The sequence below is a fragment of the Canis lupus genome, chromosome 24, assembly GCF_011100685.1.
Source record: "Canis lupus familiaris isolate Mischka breed German Shepherd chromosome 24, alternate assembly UU_Cfam_GSD_1.0, whole genome shotgun sequence".
NCBI classification, from domain to species: domain Eukaryota; kingdom Metazoa; phylum Chordata; class Mammalia; order Carnivora; family Canidae; genus Canis; species Canis lupus.
The window spans coordinates 32,997,670-33,025,662 of record NC_049245.1 but is presented as its reverse complement, the minus strand read 5'-3'; the positions used below and the strand labels follow the sequence as shown (position 1 = coordinate 33,025,662).

Sequence of the window (27,993 nt, the reverse complement as noted above, 5' to 3'; positions counted from 1 at the left end):
GCAGAAACCATAACATGAAAGGGAGGTGGATTTCCCTATATAAAATTTGGAAACTTTGGTGTTTAAAGAAAAATCATAATGAAAGTAAAAAGATAACTAGCAAACTACAAAAAGATGTTTCAACATATATAACATAGGATTAATAATTTTAATATAAAATTTTTAAGTTTTGATTTACCTTTTTCAGCAGATTTTTTAGAAGGTCCAACACAATTAGGAAAATTAAGATGAACAGTTAAGTTCCAAAAGAAGAATTATAAATGGCCAATAATCAAATGTAAAAATATTGTTTCAAAAATGATTTAAAAATACAACTTATTGCTCATTCAGCATTGGCAAATATGAGAGAAAATGAATACATCCTTTTTTTTAAATTAATTATTTTATTTATTTAAGTAGGCTCCACACCCAATATGGGGCTTTAACTCATGACCCTGAGATCAAGGGTCACATGCTCTATTAACTGAGCCAGCCAGGCCCCTCCAAAATGGACACATTCATATATTACAGTTGGGAGCATAAACTGTTCCCTAGAAGCACTTTATGTGTTAACAACAAAATCTTTTGAAAGGTCAGAAATTACAATATGGAATAAGTTTCTGATTTTCTTTTTTAAACAGCAAAGCAATTTTTGTGCCATTGCAATACCTATTAAACTCCCTAATATAATCTAGGCAGATTTAAAAACAAAAACCAAAAAACTCTACCTGATACCAACTCTAAACAAACAAAAAAATATTTTTTCTACTGCCCAAGAAAACTGTTTGATATATTATATTGTTATGAATTTTAGTACTACCTGTCCAGAACTGTTTCTATTTTTCTACATCTATATCATATATACTTAGATATTTTTCAAAACCAAATAATTCTACATTTCCTGTTTTGAAACGTGGTTTTTTTCAATGCCATGCCCTGGTGAGGTGGGAGGAGACTCAAAAGACTATCCTGGAACCAGACAAGGAGAGTGTTTTCAGTAAAGTAAATGCCAACTGCTACCGCGTTGAGATGGTGTTACATCTTATTCTGCAAGGAAAGCAGTTTGGATTGAATTTTTCTTCATTTTGTAAATTTAAACTTCTACTCTATCATTTCTTGTTTCAGCTTTTATTTTTATCAAAGTTCAGTCACGGGACCTAAATGCCAGGAAAGGACCTAAAATAACCTACTACCTCTTTCGCAACTTAGTGGCACCTTCTATAACCTTTTTATGAATACAATGAAATTGCGTATTTTATTTTAAAAAATTACTAAATGAAAACAATTCCTTCTCAGGATAGAGCTGAAAGTTACCAGAAGTAACATTTTTACTTACTGTAAGTTGACCTGCTACCCCAAAATCTGCAAGTTTTGCATGTCCTTCTGTATTTAGCAAAATATTTCCTGCCTTGATATCCCGATGTATTTTTCTCATAAAATGAAGGTATTCCAGTCCCTTAAGTGTTGATTGTAATATTGTAGCTATCTCATCTTCTGTTAACTAAAAAGAGAATGGAAAATTAAAATTCTATCAGTTTATATCATTTTACATTCAAAAAAGGCAAAAATTAGATCCAAGTGCCCTTCCTAGAATATAAGATCATATTCAACCTGTGACAGCATTTGACAGCTTACACCATCACTCCATTAACCCCTACTAAAGTTACATCTCCTATCCCATCTCTCCCCAAACATCAGATTCATGTACCTGACCACAACATCTTCAACTGAATACCTAACAAGCATCATGTAAGCATAACATGTCAAAATCAAATTTTTTATTTCTACTGTTACCCTACTCATCTACTTACCACTCGCCCAACCTACTTATTCTTCCCACATTCTTCTCAGGGAAAGGCAGTTTGAATTGCCCTGGCTGAAAACCTGGAGGTCATCTTTGGTTCTTCCCTATGTTCAAAATATATCCATATATATCCTCTGTAATCACTAATCACCATGGTCCAAGCCACCAGCATGCCCTGCCTAAACTATCCAAATAATTTCCTAACTGGTCTTCCTAACTGCTTCTGCCCTTGACCCTTGACAATGTCTTTTCCACATGGCAGTGAGCCATAATGAGCCAAAATGAAAGCCAGGTATGCTCAAAATTTTCCAATGGCTTCCTGAGCCACTCAAAATTAAAGCCAGTCCTCATCAAAGTCTTACATGATCTAGTTCCCAGCTACCTTCATCCTCTACTACTTTCTATCTTGCTCATGCTGTTCCAGCCTTCCTTGTTGTTCCTCAAACACTCAAAGCACACTTCCAGTTCTGGACCTTTTCATCTCATGTTCTTTCTGCCTACACAATACTCTTCATGCAGAAAGTCAGAGAGGCCTTCCCCAGTTCCCTCCGTTCCTAGATCATTCTCTATTCATTGATCCTACCTTGTTGGTAAATGCAGTATTATATCCTCATCTGATTTACACATTTGTATACCTACATGTGATATCTTCCCTATTAGGAACATAACCCCATTTTAAAAAGTCTTTGGGGGCTCCTGGGGGGCTCAGGTGGTTAAGGGCTTCTAACTCTGGGTTTCGGCTCAGGTCATTATCTCAGGGTCATGAAATTGAGCCCCACATCAGGTTCCATGCTCAGTAGGGAGTCTGCTTGAAGAGTCTCTCCCTCTGCCCGTCCCCCATTCATGAGTGCACCTGTGCTCTCTCTTGCTCTCTTTCCTTCTTGCTCTCTCTTCCTTCTCTTTCCTTCTTGCTCTCTTTTCCTTCCTTGCTCTCTTGTTCTCTTTCCTTCCTCCTTACAAATATGTAAGTCTTGGGCAGCCCAGGTGGCTCAGCGGTTTAGCATCACCTTCAGCCCAGGGAGTGATCCAGGAGACCAGGGATCAAGTCCCATGTCAGGCTCCCTTCATGGAGCCTACTTCTCCCTCTGCCTGTGTCTCTGCCTCTGCCTCTCTCTCTCTCTCTCTGGGTCTATCATGAATAAATAAATAAAATCTTAAAAAAAAAATGTAAGTCTTCAGACTTATTAAAAATAAATAAATAAAAAATAAAATGTCTTTGGTTTGTTTACTATTGTATCCCTAGCACCAAGAAAGCCACCCAGGACATAACAAGTCCTGAAAAAATATTTGAATAATGATGAATAAATGAAAGCAAGAATGCTGATCAACACAGAATATCTGCTCAGTTCCATGGTGATTTGGGGCAGACCTAACTCTAGTGCTAACCAAATGAAATCCATCAGCAAACTGTCTCCCTTTTGACAAACAACTCATATTTAGAAGACAGTAGGCTGTGGTGCAAAAAAAACCATGGGAATCGGGATGAGAAAGACCTAGTTTTTACCCTTGGCTCTACATTCTAGCTGTATGACCTAAGCAAGTTATCAAACTTCTCTTGGCCTCGGTTTCCCAAACTATAAAATAGGACTATCACCTTTCTTCAAGAATGTCATGGAAATCAGATGATGTAAGTCATATAAGAATACACACGGCTTAATAACTACTATGTTACCAGTCAATGAACAAATAGTTAACAAGCATCAATTATGAGCTAGGCACTCTGCTAATAACATTAAAAATAGCATTTATTGTATTGTAAGCACTGTTTTTGTAATTTTGTTAAATCTTTACAAAAATCATATCAAATAGGTACTATTATCATCACCATTTTATAGAAAACGAAGCTGAAGCACAAACAAGTAATTTGTGCTAACAAACTATAGAGCTCTTATTGTAGTCCAAGCAAACACTACTGATAAGGTTGCAAGCTAGAGTTTGAGTACCTTCTGCAGTGGAACAGAACAAAGTTCATGTGACTTATTACGCCTTATTCTAACCAGTTAAGCAAATCAGTTAAGGGAGCAGTGCCCAATATTAATATAATGTGAACCACAAATACAACCTTTACTTTTCTAGTAGCCACATTAGAAAAACAAGCAAAATTGGGGTGCCTAGGTGGCTCAGCCAGTTGAGTGTCTGCCTTTGGCTCAAGTCAGGATTGGGTCAGGTCCTGGGATTGAGCCCTGCATTGGGCTTCCTGCTCAGTAAGAAGTTTGCTTCTATCTCTGCCCCCCTCTGCTCAAGCTCTTTCAAAGAAATAAATAAAAATCTTTTTAAAAAAAAAAAACAGCAAAATTTAGGGATCCCTGGGCTCAGCGGTTTGGAGCCTGCCTTTGGCCCAGGGCGTGATCCTGGGGTCCCGGGATCAAGTCCCATGTCGGGCTCCCGGCATGGAGCCTGCTTCTCCCTCCTCCTGTGTCTCTGCCTCTCTCTCTCTCTCTCTCTCTCTCTATCACAAATAAATAAATCTTTAAAAAAAAACTATATTGTCTGTAAAAAAAATAAATAAATAAATAATAATAAATAAAAAGCAAAATTTAAAAAAAATAAAAATAAATAAAAGCAAAATTAATTTAAATTAATTAATTTTTTAGTAATCTCCAAATCCAACATGGGGCTCAATCTCATAGCCCCAAGATCAAGAGTTACATGCTCCTCCAACTGAGCCAGCCAGGCACCCCAAAATTAATTTCAATAATATATTTTAATCAATTTGTCCAAAATATTACCATTTCAACATGTGATCAATATATTAAAAATGTAAAGTTTTTGTTTTTCTTTTTGCAGTAACTCTTCAAAATCTGATATTTTATACTTATAGCACATCACAATTCAGACTAGCCACATTTAAAGTCCTTAATAACCACACATAGCTATTGACTGTCATACTGCACAAAACAGAATTAAAACATTTTACAAAATAATGTGTAATAATTAAAGATTAGCACTTAATAGCTTAAAATTACATAAATACAATAAACTAATATTAAAACATGCACCATCAAAATTCATTTTGGATGGTTTCAAAATACCTGAAACAATAACTTAATGCTGCACAGAAGGCCTGGAACCAAAATTTTTTTTAAGTAAGTTCCATGCTCAGCATGGAGCACAATGCAGGGCTTGAACTCACAACCCTGAGATCAAGATCTGAGCTGTAATTAAGAGTCAGATGCTCAACCAACTGAGCTCTCTCTGGAGCCCAATTTTTAATTCAATAAATTACTCAAGATTTGGGACTTCTTTAAATATATCTTATGGTAGGACATAATTCCTAGCTAAAGAATTTGCTATTTGATTAGAAAAAATTACTAATTCTGAATAATATAAATTAAGAAAAGGATATGGTCATATAGATAACCCAAAGTTACAACTGAGTTTTATTTTTATTGTTTTTTTAAATTATTATTATTTGAATTCCAGTATAGTTAACATACACTGTTATATTAGTTTCAGGTCTGTAACATAGGGATTCAACAATTCCATATATTACTCAGTGCTCACCATGATAAGTGCGCACTTACTCCCCTTCACCTATTTCACCCATCCCCCATCCACCTCCCTTCTGGTGACCATCTGTTTCGTTCTCTAGTGTTAAGAGTCCATTTTTTGGTTTGTCTATTTTTTCTGTTTGTTTGCTTGTTTGTTTCTTAAATTCCACATGTGAGTAAAATCATACAACACTTGTCTTTCTCTGACTGGCTTAGTTTGTTTAGTACTATACTCTTTAGATCCATCCATGTTGTGGCAAATGGCAAAATTTCATTCTTTTGATTGAAATTTGGTTGAATGATTGGTTGAATGATATTTATAAATATATATACACATATAAGGATACACCTCACATCTTCTCTATCCGTTCATCTTCCAATGGACATTGGGCTGCTTTCATGATTTGGCTGCTGTAAATAATGCTGCAATACACACAGGGGTGCATATATCCCTTCGAATTAGTTTTTGTATTCTTTGGGAAAATACCCAGTAGTATGATTACTGGATCTTAGGGTAGTTTTATTTTTAATTTTTTGAGGATACGACTTGAGTTTTAAAATATTCTTAACCTTATAATTTATATAGTGCCTCACAATATCCAAAGTACTTTCACATATTTAATTTTCACAATTCTGCAAATGCTTAATATAGGTATTATTCCTGTTTTTCTTATTAAAACAAAACAAACTAACTAACTAAAGGCTAAGTTGTCTCTGGCTTCTACTTTTATCCATTCACAGTCCACACAGAAGCCACAGCAGCAACAGCTTCTTGTTGTAGTTGGAATGAAAGTCAAACTCATTACTGTGGCCAACAATACCAACAGGATCCAGGTCTGCTCACCTATCTCACATCATCTCCTACAGGTTCCCCCAACCTCTCCTCTTTCCTCACAGTAGCCTTCTTTATGTGCCAAACCTGTTCTAGCCTCAGGATCTTTGCACTTATTCCCCTACCTAGAATGTTCTTTTAGAAGTCTAGCTCCATCTTGTCATTCAAGTTTTACTTTAAATGCCACCTCCCTGAGTGGCCTTTCTCCATCATCCACTCTCAAGTAGCTCACTGAACACTCCCCACCAGTCCTGTTCCTTCAAAGAAATTCTCACTATCTGGTATTTCTTTTCTAGTTACCATCAATTGGCTTTTTGGTTGCCCTACTAGAAAATGTATAAGCACAAGAACAGGGTTGTTGTCTTCTTTACTACTGTATCCCTAGGGTTTAGAACAATGTTCTAGAAATATTTACTGTATAAACAACTAAATCTGAATTAAAGCCCTCGACTCCTAGCTTTTATTCTAGTGATCACAGTAAGGGCAAATAATCTTTCACAGAGATTATTCTCTAATTAATAGAATACAGACATTGTAAATCTATAATCATGCTGGGTAGGAGAAGAAAACCAAATCTAAATTTAAACATTTAAAACTCATTGCTTCACCAAGGTTTGATAGTCACTATTTTCTTTCCCACTATGAAATAAGCAAAACATGCTAAATATCACTGCATTGGGCTGATGTCAAAAACACCACTTTTAGGAGGCACTAGAAATAAAGGGGGAAAGAATCATGGAAAAGAGGAAATTCAACAGTCATCTTTCTTGGTACGGCAGTAGGAGAATGCCCAGGAATATAAGGCCAGAGACTAGCTCAGCTGCATTGTTCTAGAAAGTAAACTTACCGTTTTATTCCGTAATCGAATGATATCAGACACGGAACCAGCCCCACAGTACTCCATAACAATCCACAAGTCTGTGTTCTTAAAATAACTGCCATAATATTTGACTACGTGAGGGCTAAAGAGAGAGTGACAACACAAATAAGTGAACAGCCTTCTATACATGAAAATTAGTTTCTCTGCTTAAAAGATCAATTATTCATATTTAAGGTTAAAATAGATGCCCTCTTGATAAAAATGTAAATATGAAGTAATTATCGTTTTCTAAATAATAAATAACCAAAGTGAAAAAATGTATGGGTACTTTAACCTGCATTTCTAGGTCTACAGTTCCTCCCAGGAAGAGAACTATAGCTATTCAAAAATAAATAGTTATCATCATAGTACTGTTTATAACAATAAAAACTTAGATACTATCTAAATGTCCAACAATAGGGAGTTTAAAAAATAATGATATAGCCATATAATGGAATAACCACAAATCCATGGAAAATATTATAGAAGAATATTTGATGACATAAGATAGCCTGCTTATAAAAAACAAAAAAGAAAAAAGAAAAGAAAGAAAAGAAAAGAAAAGAAAAGAAAAGAAAAGAAAAGAAAAGAAGTTACATAATAGTAAGCACAGTGAAATTCCAAAAAGAGATATGGAAGGATACATATACCAAGTAGTATTTAAAATGATTCTCTCTCCAAAGGGAAAAGTAATTTTCTTTTCTTTTTATTTACATTTTTCCAAAAAGTCACATGTATTTTATAATAAGAAAAAAAAATCACACTACAGTCTATCATAAAGAAAAAATATTCAAGGGGAGCCTAGGTGCCTCAGTTCATTGAGCATCCAGCTCTTGATTTCTGGTCCGGTCATGATCTCAGGACCCTGGGATCAAGCCCCATGTCGGGCTCCCTGCTCAGCAGGGAGTCTGCTTGTCTACCTCTCCCTCTGCTCCTCCCCACTGCTCATGTGTGCCCATTTGATCTCTCTCTCTTTCAAAAAATAATCTTTTAAAAAAAATTTAAAAAGAAAAAATATCAGTATCAGACCTGGAATTTTGGGTCTCAAGCTTGAAGAGAGATACCAAATGAGATTTCAGAGAAAAGTCAAATATCCTATTAAAATGAAATAATCTGCCCACTGAGAGCTACTAGCTTTAATTAGATTGTTATCAAGGCTAAATAATGTTGCATTATTACCAAAGATGCTAAAATGTACCCGGTTTCATCAATGCTCAGAATTTCAAATGTCCCTCACTCTTGGGAAACATGCCAATGACAAGGACAGCAGGAAATACACACGATTAATGAAGACATGGATGAGTTAAGCCTCTGAGGTACAGGTTCCCACATCTGCTCTCCCTCCCTTAAATTCCTATAGTATTTACTGCCTTTACAAGGAAGTAATCTCAGCTATTTACTGTTGGAATGTCTTCTATGTATCTTGTATCATTGGCTAGATTTTCCCGTACATATATAGGCCTGGTCTACCCAATTTGTCTCTAAACTCCCAGAGAACAAGAACTCTGCCCCGTACTTCTCTGTACTCCTTACCATGCTTAGCAGAGTAGGCTCTTCGAAATAACTCTTCTTTAATTAGACATATTTGCATACTCTGTTTGAAACATAGCTCTTGTGTAACCTAACAGAAGAGTCAAAGTCCCTTGGGGCGCCTGGGTGACTTAGTTAAGCATCTGACTCTGGATTTTGGCTCAGGTCACGATCTTGGGGTGGTGGGATCAAGCCCTGAGTCAGGCTCTGCGCTCATGGTGAGTCTGCTTGAGATTCTCTCCCCTTCTCCCCCTGCCCTTCTCTCCAGCTCTCACATATTCTCTCTTTCTCTCAAAATCAATCTTTAAAAAGGAGTGGCAAAGTTCAATGTGCCAACTGGAAAGAGCTTCTATACTGTATGTATCTCATAGAGGTGGGAAAGGAAAACTTCTACCAAACTATGGTCCATCCAGTCAAGAAATACATTTCATCTAGTAGAGAATAACCATAAAAGTGTAAAAATAAAAGAAAGGAAGGGAGGGAGAAGAAGAGAAGTAACTGCATTCACAAGCCTGTGAGATCTAAGGGCTCCTGGGCAAATTTCCTCATAGGCAGCCTCACCTGCCCCAATGCTGAAACTTTACAAATTGGAGATCCTAAGCTTTCTGCTGACCACAAGAGCTTTGGGAGGATGGATGCAGCCTCTGGAGCAAGACACTCTCATTCTCCTTTCCACTCTCTAGAGCTGGCATTGCCCCTAAGTTTGTATATCTCTTAAATTTAAACAGTAGTGGGGAAGCCAGCTCCATCACTGCAACCAACTCATGTTGTGACTGAATTTCAGAAGAGATCACGTGCCTTTCTGCGGCTGCCTGGTGGCCTGACTTCCTGCTTAAAGCATTTGACAAATCTTAGTTCCTCAAAAATAAAATTCTTAACTACTCTGAGCTTGAAGAATTCTTTTTTAAATGTGAAGGAACAGCAATACATTTTAAAAATGCTCTTTTTTATGGATCTATCTGATATTCTAATGTTTCTACAGCTAAAAGTATTTTGATTATCTCTTCTTAGCTATCTCTACAGAAATGTTTTCTCAATAGGAAGTAAAAGAGATCATTATCAGACGGAGAAAAAAAAAAAAAAAAAAAAAAGCCAGCCCCACCACCTTCTGCCTCTCTGGCTCCTCTTCCTAGTTTTGAAATAGGGAGCTTACTGCAAAAACAAAACAAAAAAAATCTATGCAGAAACAGAAGCTATAAAAATTTAGCTACTAAAACACACATTTTTTTTTATCAGATTTGTTTCTGAAAAGAACATGCATAGTGATTCCACCTAAACTTTCTCTTCCGCAAAATCTCTAAGTAAATACATCTGTACGTGTTAAACTCCAAATAATCACAGCTAATCCAAAACCATGTTCTGTCCAAAGTAACACCACATGCCTTTACCTGTCACATTGCTGCATGATAGAGATTTCTTTGATTATCTCCTGTAGGTCTGATTCCACTGGAACTTGCTTAATTGCAACAATCTGACCAGTCTCTTTGTGAATAGCTTTGTACACACTGCCATAGGACCTGTGATTGGGGGAAAGAGAACATTTATAAAGGCAACGCGAGTCCAGAGATAAAAAGTGGTAAAACAAAGGCAACTCATGGTTCTAATTTATATCCCTAAGTGCCTAATACACCTATATTATTTATAACTGTAAAACTGAAATAGCTAAAGTACTTTGGGGAAAAAACTGTTAATTTCACATTTAATCTTGACTGAAGGTATTCAATTAAAATAATCACTATTATAGTAACTATCATGCATTGCCTGCCTGATGTCTGCTAGAAACTGTGCATCATCCTAATTCATCCTTACAAAAAATAAACAGAAGAAGTCATTAACCCTATTTCATAGAAAAATGTGTAAAGACTCAGAGGTTACAGGACTTGTCCAATTTCAGAGGTGAAAAATAAGTGGCCAGGCCAGGATGTAAATCCTGATGTGTCTGAATACAAAGCTTATGTTCTCCCCATATCTACCCAGACTAGAATGCAGAAATGGAGATCTATGTATTCTTGTGTTCACTCCAGTACCACAAGGTCCTTCCATCCTTGCTCCTTAATTGCAATAATACTTAAAACATTATGGAAACTAATTCAAAATATAAGTCCCTTCAAATGTGAGTATCATGTGAACACAGTACACACAAAGCCTTTTATTCCATCTTCCCTTAGGAACTTATTATCAAAATAAATACAAAGCTATCTGTCCATTCAGTTTGGGGCCCAAAAGAACATGAGACTTAGAATAGAAAGACCAAGGATTTGCACCCTACCCTCATGACATATTGGCCATCATTTGCAAACATATTAACCTTCTCATACCTAAATGTTCTCACCTGTAAAATGACAACTCAAACTACAAGACAGTTGTTATGGTCAAATATCATCACCCCACACTGATTACATTTTCACTGGAAACCTTGATGGCTGTCAGTGAAAACACAATTGAGTCTTTCCTTCTTCCCAAACCCACCTATTTCTTCACACTGTCTTGGCGAAAAAACAACAGAACAGCACCACCTGATGTATTAAAGTAGCTGAGAGCTCTAGCTGCCAAAATGATGCTCCAGAACATTTCAAAGTGAAAGTAAGATAAAACTAAAAAAAAAAAAAAATATGCAAAACACATTTTAAAATTTCCATCCCATCAGACCCCCTTATGTTGGCAAAGCTAGTATAATGATCCTTAAAAGTTACATAATTTTTTTTCCCAGAGAAAGGCAACCACTGACCGTGTATGGAATACCTGCCTGCTGCCCCTTCTTCCTTATGAAGATAAAATTCTGATTCACTGGGACAGCCAAGGCTTGTTCCTAGGGGATAAAATACGGCAGTCCAGATAGTCAGCATTCCTATTCCTTCTGCTGGTGACTGAACTAGTAGTAAGCATAGGACCTAGCTCTGGTCAATGAAATTTGAGGGGAATTCTGAAGGGATTCTGTGAGAGGCTTTCTTCCCTGATGAGAAATGCACAAGAAGGCCCATTTTTACCTGCCACTTCCTTTCCTACTTTGGTTACCATTTTGTAAGGCATGATGGGTGAAACTAATGCAGCCATCTTAAGATAATTACAAAAATGCTAAACCATTATCAAGCCAGTTCATCATTTATCAACCCCAGCTTTATTATTACTTAGTTGCCCTTATAAAATGCCCTTCTTGGTCAGCCATTGCTTGTTGGGTATTCTGTTATTCTATAAAGTTATTCTTGATAACACTAGGTCCTATATGTATGAAAATGTCCGTATTTCACATTCTCATTGGAATCAGTTCTGCTGGATAGAGAGTTCTTGGACATTAGCTTTCCCTCAGCACCCTTTCTACAGTTTTCCAGTTTCTATTAGTTGCTAAGAAGTTGGCTATCATCAGATTATCACCTTTCATAGGTAATCTCTCTTCCGGTAGCACTCAAGATTTCCTCCTTATCCTTCACATTCTACAATTTTACTATAAAATAACTAGGAGATTCATTTGGCACTTCATAAGCTTCTTCCATTTGAGGGCACAGGTTTTTCTTCAAGTCTGGATATTCTCAGCATTATCTATTTCCTATCTCTTCTATTATCTCCTCTAGAATTCCTATTAGACTTATATTGCAGCTCCTCAATACATGCTGACCTGATTTCTAACAGTTATTTCTCTGTCCTGCATTTTGTGATCAGTTTCATTTCTATCTCTCAATTCACAAATTCTTTCAGCTTGTCTAGTTCACTGTTTTTCCAACTTCTTGGGCTTCCAGAACTTCAATCATTGCCAAGATTCCCAACTTTAATTTTTCCTGTAACTATCTGCTCCTGTTCATCACCCGGTGTTCTTAAGGATGTTATTCCCTCCTTGTATCTTTTTGAAAATCATCAACAAACATGTTAAATCCCTTCTGAGATTGCTTCATTGTTTCTATTTCCTTAGATGTGAATTCTCCCATTTGTTCTGCTCATTATTCCATAGCAGTATATTCCTTGATTGGGTTTTCTTTTATCTCAAATGATTTTCCTCTACACAGTGCTAACTGCCACGAGCATTTCATGTATCTTGATGGTTTCATGGTTCTCTCATCCAGTTAGCTAGATGCTACAACTTGAAGTTGGTTTTGTGTTAGGAGTTGGGGGATTTTTGCCTCTCTAAATCCCAAACCTGAATGCAGTCAAGGCCCAGTTCCTATTGTCAAACCAGTACCTCCACTTTTTTCCCAGGCCACAGGCCAATGAGATTTTCTAACAGTGATCAGGCAAATTTATTTCACCTTTAGTTCATAGATGGGGAGCCTCATCCATCCCACAACTTCATGTAGGAAGCACACCTACCATCTTCTGACAAGGACAGGGCAAGCTTTACTCTCCTCTTACTATTACATAGCTTTTCCATCCCTGGTCCATAGCTGGTCATGTGTGCTTTTATTTAAAAATTTAATTTTCACTCCTTAGTTTTATCTATTTGAAATGGAAAGAGAGGTCTCTGCACATACTCAGCAGTCCTGACCAGAACACTTCCCACACCTTCCTATACTATCTTGAGAGCAAAGAATACTCCAATAGCTTATATGAACAAGTAAGATTCATGATTCCACATATCGCACTTACAGTAACCTGAAGAGAATTTAGAAGGCTTCAGTAATTGTTGTTTTTAGGCAAGTCCTGTAAGACCTGATTCCCTACATAATAAAAACTACAGTGACTCAATGAATTTTGACCGGTAGAGAACAAAAATCATGCGAAGTAGGGGTTCTACATGAGCCATACAAAGCAAGGATCAATTTGGAAAAACAGAAACAATGTAGTATCTGAAGCCAAATTAATTAGATATAAGTCTTAACAATACCACTCACTAGCTATAAAATGAGGAGCAAGATGTTTTTGTTATCCTATGACAAAAACTTGAATGAGTCAAGGTGTAAAACTTTAAGTATAATAGAAGGAAAAAGGTGCTAAGTTCTTATTCAAAATACTTTCCAAGCATGGGTCACTTGTCCTGGTCTGGAGTGTTGGATCTACTCTGCCACAGATCCACAGGACTTCCTCCATATACAGAACAACTGTGGGTTCCAGGGACTCTAACAGTCCATCAGGCAGAGCTCATTTCATAAGGCACAAGTCAGTGAGTGTTCACAATCTACTCATTTTCCAGAACAATTAAAGGATGGCATGGCAGTTTGTATTTCAACAGTTAAATGGAGTTAAGGTCTTCCTCCAGGATTCTGTTAGTTCGATGAAGCTTGTTCAGGTTCATTCAGTCACGATGACAGAAATCCAAGCATCTATGGTAACACTTAAAAGAACACTATGGATAAAACAAGGAGAAAGATCTGAAGCTTTATTTCGATTTTCTTGCTGGTTTTATCTTTGTAAGGAAATTCCAAGTTTCTTGATGAAGCCACGCACAGATCTAAAAGAAAATTAAAAACAATCATAATTAGCTTAGTTGCCCCTTCCTATATTATCAGAATATATTACTGAGATATTTTCTGTCTGTAGTTTTCTTTTGGTGTTCCCCAAACCCAATCAACTCAAACATGGCTCCCTCTAGGAATGCCTAAATATACTGAGGATTTAAGATTTAACTGTAATTTGATATGATATAGTCTGAAATATGCTTCAGTGGGTAGACTTAACAACAAAATAAGCATAGCTGCCATTTATTGAGCACTTACTATGTGACAGGTACTATACTCAGTACTTTACCCCTATTATCTTGTATTTTGGGTAATGCTGGACATAACGCAAATGACGGGTATACTAATATCTCTGCTTTTTAGCTGTGGTTTATGAAGCTTCAAAATATTAAGTAATTTGCTCAAGCTCACTCATTTATTGTAACTAATAAACAGTAGAGCAAGGGTTTTAACACAGGTATAACCTCAGAGTTTATGCCCATACTACTGTAACACACTTCTATCAAAAACGAAAGAAACTAGTTAAAAAAAAAAAAAGAAAAGAAACAAGTTAGTTACCCATTTAATTATGCCTACCATGCTTTATCTTATTCAACCTGTAAACACTGTGAGATGAAGGGCATTAGACTCACTTCATTGAGGAAACTAGCAAGGAGACCAAGCTACAGCTGAAAAGGACAGGCAAGAGATGTGGAAGGTCTATCACTTTCCCATACCTTTAAGGATGCCAAGTCAGCTTGCAGTCTTCGCATTCATTTTGTACTTGTCTTCTAACAGCACAGCTGGTGGCCTCTTTTACTTCCCTTCTCTGGTTGATGTCTTCATTCCAAAGAGTATTTTTCCAACTTATAAAAAGATGACTAATGTTTTTTACAAGGAGGCAATCCATGAAAACAAAACCTATGCCATGTAATCCAGGATCAGGTTTAACATTGCTGACCTATATTAGACATACATAACACTAAACCCCAAAATAATTTAATGACATATAAGACTTGATTCCAAGGACACACAACACTTAAACAATAGACATTTTAAAAAGTAAGTATTTCAGGTCTTCTCTTGAACTATAAGTACTCTTGAGAGGCTGAACATGTAGACACACACACACACCTGCTTATTTATGCAGAAACTATCACTGAAGAATACACAAAAAACCACTGTTACTAAATACCATTTCAGCAGTATTTTATACACTTATTCACAAATTTGGATTTCAAGTAGTCCGCTGGTTCCCAACCTGGAATTGTCAACCTCTTGGAAGTTGTGAAGGTAGTGACAGTCCTTGATTTACTTACTATACTTCACAAAGCTACATTAACTAAAAAGCTGAATTCCATTTTATTGAAACAATAATTATTACGAATGCACCAGAAACTCTGAACAGCAAATAAAAATGATTAATAAAAATTTTAAATGAAGTGTAGACTAGTCAATGCTGTTACGTAAAATCATGTAAATTATGGATTCTATAAAAGAGAAACCAATAGATGCCCTTGGTGTTGAAGAGGCATCACTAAATCTGTCTATAATAGTAACTGGAGGAAAAAGGGAGAGGGCATTTCAAGCTATATACATTTACCCACCCCCCCTACCCAGAGCAGTGTCATATGTAACATTCCTCCTCCTTAGGTTTGTGAATTATTGGCATAAGAAAGGTTCAGCTCCTTCTGGTGTTGGAGGAAGAAAAATATTGGGACCTACCAGTCTACCTGTATTTTCTGTACACTTACCCTTCTCCAAGTTTCTCTAAGACATCAAATACTTCTTCTGGTTGTTTAGTTAAACTATCTTCATCCAACTTTTTCAGCTGCCTGGGAATGAAGAAATAAAAACAAAATACTTTTTGCTTGCTAGCAACTAGACCACAAAATGCATTATATTACAATTAGCATCTTAGGAATTACTCTATAAAGCTTCTACTAGTAAACAACAACAAAGGCAAGCTAACAGACTTTTTTAAAAGCTTTATTTATTTAAGTAATCTCTATACCTATTGTGGGGCTTGAACTCATGACCCTGAGATCAAGAGTCCCACACACTTCCGACTGAACCAAACAGGTGCCCCAAGCTAAGAGTCTTAAGGGATGCTGAAAGGCTGTCTATGGCAGTATTCACCTGTCCTGGGTCTCTCTGGTAAACATAATCAGGACGAGAGGGTAAAGAACTACCAAGCGTCATACTACAGTTCAACAGATATAAGAAATTTTCTAACAAAAGTTGTTCTCAAATGGTTTTGACTGCCTTAAGAAGTCCCTAGTTCCCCATCACTGGAGAACTTAAACAGAATATGAATCATCATTTGGCTTAAATGCTACAGAGTTGATTCAAGCTTTGACAGAACCTTTGAAATCCATTTAAATCTTGAGATTCCATGAATTAAAATAGCATAATTATCTCTTCAGAAGAGATGTTTAATGTAAGGTTAACTACGAATTAAAACATGGTCTCAGGGATCCCTGGGTGGCGCAGCGGTTTGGCGCCTGCCTTTGGCCCAGGGCGCGATCCTGGAGACCCGGGATCGAGTCCCACGTCAGGCTCCCGGTGCATGGAGCCTGCTTCTCCCTCTGCCTGTGTCTCTGCCTCTCTCTCTCTCTCTGTATGACTATCATAAATAAATAAAAATTTAAAAAAAAAACAAAAATAAAAATAAAATAAAACATGGTCTCAGACTGGAGGCCAAGGAAGACAGAGACTCTTGCTCTAAGCAAGATTTTGGTAATTGGGTCAAAACATAGGGATTCTTTTTTTTCTTTTTTTTTTTTTTTATGGTGCCAATTTTAAATGGGATTCTATTGGTATCACAGAAACAGAAAGTGGAAGACAGAGACTCTTGCTCTCTCTAAGCAAGATTTTGGTAATTGGGTCAAAACATAGGGATTCTATTGGTATCACAGAAACAAAAAGTGGAAGGTATACACTTAGACATGATCAAACGTGAAAAAGAACTATGCAGCTAGGAATTTCAAAAGACTCAGAAAGAGACTCTCCCATGAGCAGCTGTGTACCTCCAACAAGTCCCCAAAATCAAAGATACATGGCTGCCTATAATTTCCAGATAATTCAGACTTTTCTGACTATGCTAGACATAGTAAATAACAAACATGAGAAGTTATAAATTAACAATTTTTTTAAAACTCTGAGACATCTGAAATTTATTAATGGGCTTAAAGGAGCTTACCAAGGAATATTTATGTGTGTGTATGTGTATATCTTCTACACAATGGTTTCCTGAAACTACAAAGGACAACAAAGAAAAGAGAGCTCAGGAAATGGTGAAATTATGGAAGTAATAACACTGGAAATTTCTTTGTAGAGAAAAGGTTTAAACTAGCTGGACAATACCAGTTTTTACAAGAAAAGACTTGAATTACACACATACACACACACACACACACACACACACACACAAATGTGTACCTTCCTGGAGGAAATAACAAAACCAGAAGAAAAGACAGAAATCCCTGAACACACTGAGTGTATCCACCCATAAACACTGATCCCTGAAGGACAATCTCGCATGATTCTATAAATGTCAAAGATTACACACGAGAGAAATGGTGAAATGCTCCAAGTCAGTAATTGCCACAACTTGAAAATTAACAAAATGACCACAGTGACCTTTGAAAATCAAAAGGTCCTAAACATTAAATTCCGATGACATCATAAAAACTAGCTTCAAAACAAAAAGGGCTGAAGTGAAACTCCTCTTAAACTTCAGAAGTGAACTCAGACCTCAGAAAGAACATCGCATGAACCAGGGAGATTTTGTGTGTGTGTGTGAAGTACTGAATTCATAATTGTATAAACAATGGACAATACCTCATTTCTCAAGTATAATTAAACAGCTTATATAAAGGAAGATGAAATGTGTTCTTTTGAAGTGTTGACTTTGTGGTTTATAAAAAGCAAAACTCACTATTTCAATTACTCTGAGACCACAACATAACAAAGGAAACTGCCCCAGGCATAAGAAAAACAGCTGCAAGCCCCTGATAATCCTCTGACAGACAAACTGTATATACCTGCTCAGAGACTTCTCTAAAACAATCTACTTGAGTTTTTTGTTTGTTTTTGATCAGGGCTTAATAGATCTTTATCTCTCTGCCTAATAACCCAGAGGTGGCTAATAAATATCTCCTAAATGGATCAATGAAGGTACTGATCAGAACCCCAAACTTTTATTGGCAATCCTTGTCAGTTTCCGAAGAACAGAATTACCCCCTAAAAAGGATTACCAGATTATCAATAATTAAGATTTCTATGGAAAATCTTTTGATAAGTTACTCTTAATGATATTTTATACCATAAGTCTTCATGGAAGAAGCACAAAACAGCCTCACTGATGAGTCAGCTTTCAGCTGGGACTTCCCCAGGTCCTAGGTAGTTTCACTGCTCACTCATAAAAGAACAGGCCTGGCCAACACAGCGTCTGTGGACCAAACACCAGCAGATGCTCCTCTCCTAAGTCAGATGGCCACATGGCCAGCCAAGCATCCCAGAATTGCACTCTACATCCTCCACCATACTATCATTATCTAACTCCAGCTCGCTTTTAAAAATCTTAATCTCCTACATAAACCATCAGCTTTAATCTCCCATCATTCAGTCACACAAACGTCAAGCTCATGAACACAAAGAGCATTTCTTGCATTGAGATTGCTATCCCTTGCTGGAAACACATGCCAACTGAATCTCTGAAAAGCCACCATATCTCTCCAAACATAAACAAGGGTATTTATGAAGTAGTTACTCACAGGTTTGGCTCACTCTGAAGCCTCTTTCTCCATCTTAGGACTCTTATAAGGTTCATTTTATTTATGTATACCTATCCCACTTTCAATTCAGAATTTGCTATGGGTACAACAAATGTGTAAGATAAATTGATGATTTTTTAAAAATGATAATAAATGAATATTTGTGCCCCTCCCTAAATTCCTCTGTTCAAGTCCTAAGCCCCAGGACCTCAGAATGTGACTTTATTTAGAGACAGGGACTTTAAAGAGATAATTAAGGTAAAATAGGTCATATGGGTGGGCCCTAATTCAATATGACTGGTGTCCTTATAGGAGATAAGGACGCATAGAGGTGTAGAAAGAAGACCATGTGAAGACACAGTAAAGAGACAGCCATCTAATGCAACTAATAAAGTTAATCTGCTGCAGATTAGGTACCTCACTAGTAATGATGAGCAGGAAAGCACCAGTCATTCAAGAATTCAGCCCTGCAATGCCCTTCTCTTTCTCATTTAATAAATTTCTTAAAATCCAAAAGATCCAGGAATGAGCATGCCCAAAAACAAAAACGTGTACTCTTTTGCCCAAGATTATATAACACAAGGCAAACGTAGAAACAAAACTCAAGATTCTTAATTCTCTTTTCAATTAAACCGAATGCATTTCAGAAAGAAACATCACCAGCGTACATTTATAGCTGGATCACTATGGTGCTCTGGCACTTGCTAACATACACGGGCCCTGTGGAACAGGGGTACTTCCAGGGCAGCATCAGAGGGAGCAGTTACGAGCATGGACTTTGAACCAGACCGCCTGGTTTAAAACCCCAGCTCTGCCACTTAACTAACTGTGGAATCTTCCACAAATCACTTAAAACTCTCTGTGCCTCTGTTTTATCACCTGTAAAATAGAGATCTGGAGATAACCACCTTGTAGGATTGTTGTGAAGACTGAAAGAGTTATAATGAAGTGAACCACACAAAATTACCATTTTTATAGGTCAATTACGTGTGGTTCACCAGGAGACACGGAAAGCACTGAGAACGGTCCCCCGCACCCAGCTAAGTGCTGTATATGTAAGAATCATTATCATTTCCGTTCAGCACGCTACAGTAGGGTGAATTATGAGTCCATCTCAACCAGCTATTTGCCTTCTGCAATATTTGTGTACTTCAACTAAACCCCAAGTGTGCAGCCCAGGCACCTCTCCTTTGCCCCACACTCCCACACACTGAACACTTCCTAGTTTAGTGCTCATTCTGCTGCAGGAAGTCAGAGATCTCTGTGAAATAGAAGCTAACTACACTGCACCGCAAAGAAGCATGACTCTCCTGATCTCTGCTCTCTCCCTCTTTTTCTCCAGATGTGGCAAAGTGACACCAGACCCCAGTGTCCCCAGAGCAAATCAATGAGACAGCCAAAACCAACAACGCAAGAGTTCACACTTTCTAGGACCAGCCACATCCCTGATCTCGACTTAAAACAATTCCAGGTAGCAGCGGGATCTGGAGCTGATACAAAACAATAGAGGCCTGAAAAGGGCCCAGTCTGGTCAGGTCATGACCCAGACCTACGGCAAAGAAGGAAACACCTAGGACTGTATCTCAACTCTTCTGGGCCTCTATTTGCCCTTCTTGAAAATATCCTCTTACTTCCTAATCCACCTCCTAATGTCAGGTTCGGAAAGCTGAGGATGTAAGGAAAACTAGGAAGGCACGGGCCATCAGGAATAAAAGATGTCACACTCCTCCCAGAGTGCAGACCCTACCCAGAAGACGCTCTAAATGCTCTCCTGCACGAAGCCCTCCCTTGCTGCACCTTCGCCCTTTCTCGGTGTGCCTTCAGCCTTAGGCGCAAAGCTTTCCCCCTCCACAGATTCTCCCCACCGCATCCCGCAAGTGGGACCCCTTCCCTTAGAAAGTCCGCCCAGCCTTTCTCTGCTCGTACCTGACCCACACTTTGGACCCCTCTAGGTTCTCCTCCTGCTACAGCATCGCCCCTACCCCAATGAATGGGTCCTAGGACGGCCTCCCCCCGAGCCGCCCCCGCCCTCGGCAGGTGCTCTCCCTAACTCGTCCCCACGTCCCTCAACAGCTGCTCCCTTCAGCAGTGCCCCCTCCCGCCAGGATCCCCCCCCCCCCCCCCCCCCCGCCCACAGCAAGTGCTCTCTCTCCCCAGCCAGCCCCACGTTTATCACCCTGGGCGCGTGCTCGCCTCTGCTGGACCCCCTCCCACTCAGCAGGTGCCAGGATCGCCTAGCCCGGCTGGTCCCTGTCTCCGGGGGCGCACCCGGTGCCTCCCCTCCGCCAGTTCCCGCCTTTCCCGGTCCCCCACCCCCTGCTCTCAGCCGGCCCCTCACCGGCGCGGCGGGTTCCTCAGCTGCACCGTCTCCATGGCGCTGCCGGCAGCCGCCCAGACCCGCTCACTGCTCCATCCTCCCCCGGGACCTCCCCGAGCCCGCCCCGCAGACCCTCCCACACTTCCGCTTTCCGCCCCCACCGGAAGCGGCGCGCGGTGCGCGAGCGGGGCGGGGCGGGGCGGGGCGGCCGGGCGCTGGCCCGGACCACGTGGTGCGGAGCGTGAGTCACGTGGCGCGCGGCGCGCGGACCCGGAACCCCGAGCGTCCTTCCCCGGGCTGGGCTCCGTCCGCGGCCGCGCCTTGGGGCGACTCTGCTCGCCCGGGACACTCGGACTCGGGCCGACCCTCGTTCCTCGGAGATACTGAGGCTTCCTGCGAAGCGCCGGCGATTCCTAACCCGCCGAGTCCTACGCGATTCCTGGGAAGCGCTGCTCCAGGGACTCCTGGAGGTATTGGTGGGTTCCTGCCGCTCCAGCCGGTTGCATTCTCGTCCCAGACGGAGGCCGGGCCGCCCCTGGATGTCACGGAACATCGGGCTGCAAATTGCTCAGCTTCTCTTCTTAACGGCCTGTCACCTTTGAGTCCGTTTGCGGACCTAAAGATAATCGTGATTAAGTGCTTGCCAGGTGCCAGCTTACCTGTCTTATTTAATCATCCTCATACGAACCCTGTAACGTTGCACCCAATTTTTTTTTTTTTAATGTATTTGACGCACAGTGCTTACCACGTTCTCGGTGGTTTACTAGAATTAATTCATTTAATACTCCTAATAACCCTGTAAGGTGAATACTATTATTGCTCTCTTTTTTAAAAGTCCCTTCCTAAAAATACCGATTTGGAGATTTAGATACAGGTCAGACCCAGTGCAAAGCAAAGCCTGCACTGAGTCTGACCAAACTGGACAACCATTGATGTGTACCCTCTGTTGGGGCGTGAGGGTCAGGGTCTCCTCTCCGCTCAAGAGCTCTAGTTCCAGCTATGGCAATCTGTAAACCCTCAGTTGCCAAAAGCATATTCCACCCAATTACCCATGGGGTAAGTTACATGAGAAAACATCACTGTTTTTAGTTGTCCTGCTTTTCCCAAAGGTATGTCATCCATGAAATTAACGCCTGAGCATCCACTTTTCAGGGCCACCCATGTATGGCATCCCATATGCTAAAATAGGGGTAATGGATCCATTCCCCTTAAGCTGGAGGAAAACATTTATAGCGAATCTGCTATGTGCCAGACACAATCCTCAAAACAACCCAATGAAGTAGAAGTTATTATTCCCATTTTACGGATAAGGAGAACTCTTTAACTGGCTAGACTCCACAGAATCCATGTTTTACTTGCACTTTGCCCTACTAGAAATCTGTGTAAATGCCAGTAAGAGCTCTGGGGTAGTAAAGATCAAAAAGTTTGCATCAAACTCAGTAAGCCGCCACAGGTCCCTGTTGCAAAAAGTCAGTCCTCTATCCTCTGAAATCCCCTGGTACTTTTCCTGTACTTCTCCTAAAGCACACTCTACTTTTGATCTTAAGTTCAGGCCCTGCTGCCCACACACGCATCCCTATAAAAGAAGGTACTCAGAAAGCATTTTTTAAAAAATAAATGTCAGCTTACCAATACATGATGTCAAACATCCCTGTCTAACCCCTTCCTGGGATTTTCCCTAAGATAGACTGACGTTAGGATTCCCCTCTTTTGGGGTGCCAGGGTGGCTCAGTCGGTTGGGTGTCTACCTTTGACTGGGGTCATGATCTCAGGGTCCTGGGATTGAGTCCAGTATCCAGCTCTCTGCTCAGCAGGTAGCCTGCTTCTCCCTCTTCCTTTGCTCACTTGTGCTCTCTCTCTCTCTCCCAATCTCTCTCAAATAAATAAAATCTTTAAAAATAAAAAAAAAAAGATTGCCTTATTTTCAGCAGAACTTCCAGCCCAGCACTGCCCCATAGAAATTTCTGGGTTTTGTTTTTTGTTTTTAAGATTTATTTGTTCATGAGAGACAGGGAGATAGAGGCAGGTTCCCTGCAGTGAGCCTGATGCCAAACTCAGTCCCAGGACTCCAGTATCACGACCTGAGTCAAAGGCAGACACTCAACCACCGAGCCACCCAGGCACCCTTAGAAATTTCTGTTTTGATAGAAATGTTCTATATATATGCTGTCCAGAACCACTGCTATAGACATGTGGCTATCGAGCACTTTAAACATGGCTAGTATGAAAAACTAAATTTTAAATCATATTTAATAATTTAAATTGCAAACCTCAATGAACTGTCATATGATATTTGCTTAAGAGAAAGAACCAATGGGGCACCTGGGTGGCTCATCAGTTGAGTGTCCAACTTGTGATTTTGGCTCAGGTCATCATTTCAAGTTAGTGAGATCCTGTGTCTGGCTCCACGCTCAGCAAGGAGTCTGCTTGAGATTCTCTTTTTTTCCCCCCACTGCATTTCTCTAACAACTAATGATGTTGAGTATCTTTTCAAGTGCTTGTCATCTGTACATTTTCTGAATTATCTGTTCAAGTCTTTGTCCTCCTTAAAATCGCATTGTTTTATTATTGAGTTCTTAGAGTTTTTTAATATTCTGGATTCTGGATGCATGTCCTTTATCAGATATGTGATTTACAAACATTATCTGGGACTTGTATTTTCATTCTCTTAATCTCAATTAAAGAACAGAAACTTTAATTTTTAAGTATAGTTTATCCATTTTTTTCTTTTATGAGTCATATTTTTGATGTCATACCTAAGAAATCTTGGGGGAGGAGACCAACTGTACAAGCTCACTTCCCAGGTTCCCATGTCAGCAGACTTCTGGATGGTTTCAGCTAGCACTAGCAGGAGGCAGAGGGCAAAACCAAGAGAGAAGCCAGTCTTTTCTTTGCTTCTGATCAAGTATCCAACAGTAACTTTGTCTTCAGCTCCTTCTAGAATGTCCTGACTTGGCTTCAGCTCCTAGCAACTACAGCTTCTGACCCTGTAAATATCACTGATGAGGGAGCAAAGGCAAACAGAGCAAAGCACATGCTAATCCTCCCCAGCTGCCCCCCCTCCATGGGATATGTGTGACATTCTTCAGGCACTTATGGCTGCCCTAGAGCAAAGGAAAGGGGGGAAAAATGATAAAGATCACAGTCACGCAAAATACAAGTTTTCTTCAGCTTTCAACTGACTTCATGATTTGTAAGAAAAAAGCAATTTTCAGAATCCCATAGACTCAATTTCCTGGAGCTCTAAACATCACCCTCCCCTCCCTAGGTCAGAAAATCTTTCATGAGTCACTCCTCACAACACCAGCGCAACTCTTTCCACCCCTGGGTCCTGTCTCGGTGCTTTAATAAAAACCCACCTTTTTCCACCAAAGATGTGTCAGGAATTCTTTCTTAGCCAAACCCCAACACTCCAAACCACATCATCACCATTTCCTTTTTTATCTTCAAGTCCTGAGCATAGTAGTCATTTCCTGCTGCTGCTGACCTTTGGGCTCCTTCACTGTTACCTGTTGGCATCTTGGCTCCTCTGTCACCTCTGAAACCAATTCCCTGAATTAAAATCTTATTTCAAATCCCTCCTATAAGCCATCTTACTCAGATTGTGATTGATACACCTGAATTGAAAAGCATCCAGAATTATAAATTGACAAATTATGATGTCGTTTATACTTCTTTCCCTAAGACTAATTGGTTCATTATTTGGAATTAGCATATAAAAGTATTGGCTGTGCCTGGCTCAGTTAAATGAAACCACCAGTTAACCCTGAAAAGAAGTGTTTAAACAACAATAAAAAATTAATGTCCAATAATAATGTCTGTGCATATTATCACACCTAGGAGACTATGGCTGTAATATCTATTCCTTCTCCATTAAAGCTGAATACATATTAAATATGGCTTTGATGAGATGGTTAATTCAGAGAGATGAAATCTTAATAAATGTCAAAAGTTACTTCCTGCCCCAAAAATAGATCTCAAAAGTGCATCAGCTGATAAATGTATAAATAAATTGGACAAAAAATAAATAATAAATAAATAAAATGGACACCCAAAAAAATGTATACAATGGAATATTATTCAGTAAAAAGGGATGAAGTTCTGATACATGCTATACCGTAGATGACCCCGGAAAACACTATGCTACATGAAAGGAGCCAACGAAGTATCATATATCATATTCCATTTACATGAAAAGTTAAAAGTAGGCAAATATATCAGAATGTAGATTAGTGGTTGCTTTGGGGTTGGGCTTGGGCTTGGGGATGGGGGAGATGGGGTAGGTGAATTGACATGATAACTAAAAGAATGTAGGGTTTCATTTTGGGGTAATGAAAATTCTAAAATAGATTGTGATGATTGTGCAACTCTATAATAAAAAAACCACTGAACTGTACTCGAAATGGGTGAATTATATGCTAATGAATTACTTCTCAATAAAGTTTCTAAAGAGTCACCTCCTGGGGCACCTGGGTAACTCAGTGGCTGAGCGTCTGCCTTTGGCTCAGGTCTGATCCCAAAGTCCTGGGATGGAGTCCCGCATCAGACTCCCTGCAGGAAATCTCCCTCTGCCTATGTCTCTATTTCTCTGTGTCTCTCATGAATAAATAAATAAAAATCTTTGAAAAAAATAAAAAGTCACCTCCTAGAAGACTTCCCCTCTGCCCCGACCCCCCAATTATCTCCCTTCCTTAAATTATTTCAGTTCTGCTTTTATCAGCCCTAATAAAAGGGAAGCCCTGATATTATGGAAAGCATTGTGGGAAGGGATTGCCATCTCTCAATTGCTGTGTAAGAAACAATTCCCAGGGGTGCCTGGGTAGTTCAGTTGGTTAAGCGTCCGACTGACTCTTGATTTTGGCTTAGGTCATGATCTCAGGGTCCTGGAATCACCCCCCCCCCTCTTTTTTGGGCTCCCAGCTCAGTGGGGAGTCTGCTTGTCCCTCTCCCTCTGCTCACTCTGTCTGTCTCAAATCTTAAACAATGAAAGAAAAGAAACCATTCCCAAAATTAGTGGCATAGAACAGTATTTTTTTCTCTCTCATAAATCTACAAAGCATAGCTTTGGAAGGTAGATAATGTCATTTCCACTGTTGAGGGGGCCTCAAAGTCCTTTGCAGTTTCAAAGACAGATGAGATAGACTCCATCTCTTTGATGGCCAAGTTCTGGAAGGGGGTAAAGGACTGGAAATTATTGTTCTGGTCATTTTTGGAAAATACCACTTGCCACCAGTGAATTTGTACCATTTATAATATGGTGGTACCATTTATAATATCTCCACCTGCAAGCAACTGAAAAAAAAAACATCTAAGTGGTGGCTAAGGCACTGTGGCATTTGCTGTTTATCAGTAAGTAGTCCAGAAGTCAGACGTTCCAGGGTTGACTCAGCAGATCAACAATGTCAATTTCATCTTTCAGCTCCCGCCCTACTCAGCATATTGATTTTTCATACCTGTGCTTTTTGCCTCATAATTGCAAAATGACTGTCACGTGTCCAGGTGTATATCCTTAACTACCCAAAGCATAAAGAAAGAAAAAAAAAAGTTTTGCAGTCCTGTACCTCTTATCTGGGAAGAAAAACTTTCCCATAAGCACCCGGGAGACATCCCCATAATCTCGACAGGTATACCAGGGTCACATCCACCCCTGGCCAATCACTGGCAAAAGGAAGTGAGATTGTGATTGGTTTAAAGAAACCCTGATATTCCCTGGACCAGGAGAATTCAGACTTCTAGAAGCAAAGATGGAAGCTGTTGAGTAGATAACCAACAGTTTGTGTGCCTCCTAGGGTTTCCCTACCACACTAAGTGTTCATGCTTTCCATATGGGGGACCTGCCCAGGACTGAGGGGATGCAGAGGGAACAGCCATTCAACCTCCAGAAAGTTTTAATCTGGTTGGGTGAGGTTTACAGAAATAATTATAACTAAACACCTCAGAGACCAGCTGTTTGCCAACAAACCTTTATAACTGCATGTTTGGCGCCAGATCCTATTAGGTCTTGTGGAGACAAAAATAAAGGCCTACTCCCTGCCTTTATTTTTTTATTTTTATTTTTTTACTACCTGCCTTTAAAAAATCTTAGTGTTTGAGAAAAGCTGTAAACTGACAATCACAGAGTGATAAGTGCTAAATGAGAGATAAACCCTGGGAGCAATAGGAGCAGAGGAGGGACAAAGTGAAAAAGACCTGAGGAGTCAAGAAAGGCCTTCAGAGAGGATGGCTGAGTTGATTACAGATGGAGTCGGGATCAGGAAGAGAAGTGCTTGAAAAAAAAAAATTGCAGGGGGTGGGGCGCATAAGTAAAGGTTGGGAAGCAAGAAAAACAGCTTCATGTGCACAGGTGGCAACAAGCAATTAATCAAGTGGGACAGGACGCTGAAGCTAAGCTAAAGCTTCCCTCAGTGAAAGATCCTCATCAACCTATCAGTGCAATCATTCATTAAATCAATTATCTGTAGAGCACCAGGTACCAGTTAGTTTCCAGCCTCAGTGCCTTTGCACTTGCTATCTCTGGGCCCGCGCTCCTTTAATCTTCTCAGGCCCCTTCAGCTCAATTCCTACCCCGGAGTCCCTCGGAGCCCCTACCCCACCCCCCCACCCTCTGATCTAAAAGAGTCCCCACGTGGTCACTTTCCATTACATCCCTGTTCGGTTTTCCTTCTAGCACTAATCACAAGAGCCTATGGTGTTCGTTTGCTCAAGACTTAACAGCGCATCCGTTCCCCTTAGAGCGTAAGCTCCTTGCGAGCAGGCGCCGGGCCTCTTCCCCGGTTTCACCTACGGAGCCCCGGCAACCGCGGCGCCCAGCGCATCTCCAGGGGCCCGAGCTCGCCGGCCGGGCGGCCCCGCCCCGAGCATGCGCAGGGGGCCCCTGGCGCGCGCAGCCCCGGCCCCGCCCCGCGCGCCCCGCCCCGCCCCGCCCCTCCCCCTCCCCCTCCCCCTCCCGGGCAGGCTCCGGGCGGGCCCGCGTCCTCGGCCGCCGGTGCTCCCGCCCACGCGGTTGCGCACGCCTCGGCGCGGTAACGGACGCGCCCCCC

The 27,993-nt window shown here is 40.0% G+C and overlaps 1 protein-coding gene across 1 annotated transcript in view; it reads right to left on the bottom strand.

Moving 5' to 3' along the window:
* STK4 (serine/threonine kinase 4) overlaps nucleotides 1-21,125 on the bottom strand; it is an 88,344-nt gene extending 67,219 nt beyond the window's left edge. The window contains 5 exon segments of the mRNA XM_038572429.1: nucleotides 1,316-1,480; nucleotides 6,954-7,068; nucleotides 9,884-10,012; nucleotides 15,613-15,693; nucleotides 20,975-21,125. Of these exon segments, the coding sequence (XP_038428357.1) occupies nucleotides 1,316-1,480; nucleotides 6,954-7,068; nucleotides 9,884-10,012; nucleotides 15,613-15,693; nucleotides 20,975-21,009 (525 nt within the window). The 5' untranslated portion in view covers nucleotides 21,010-21,125.
* Nucleotides 21,126-27,993: the final 6,868 nt, after the last annotated feature.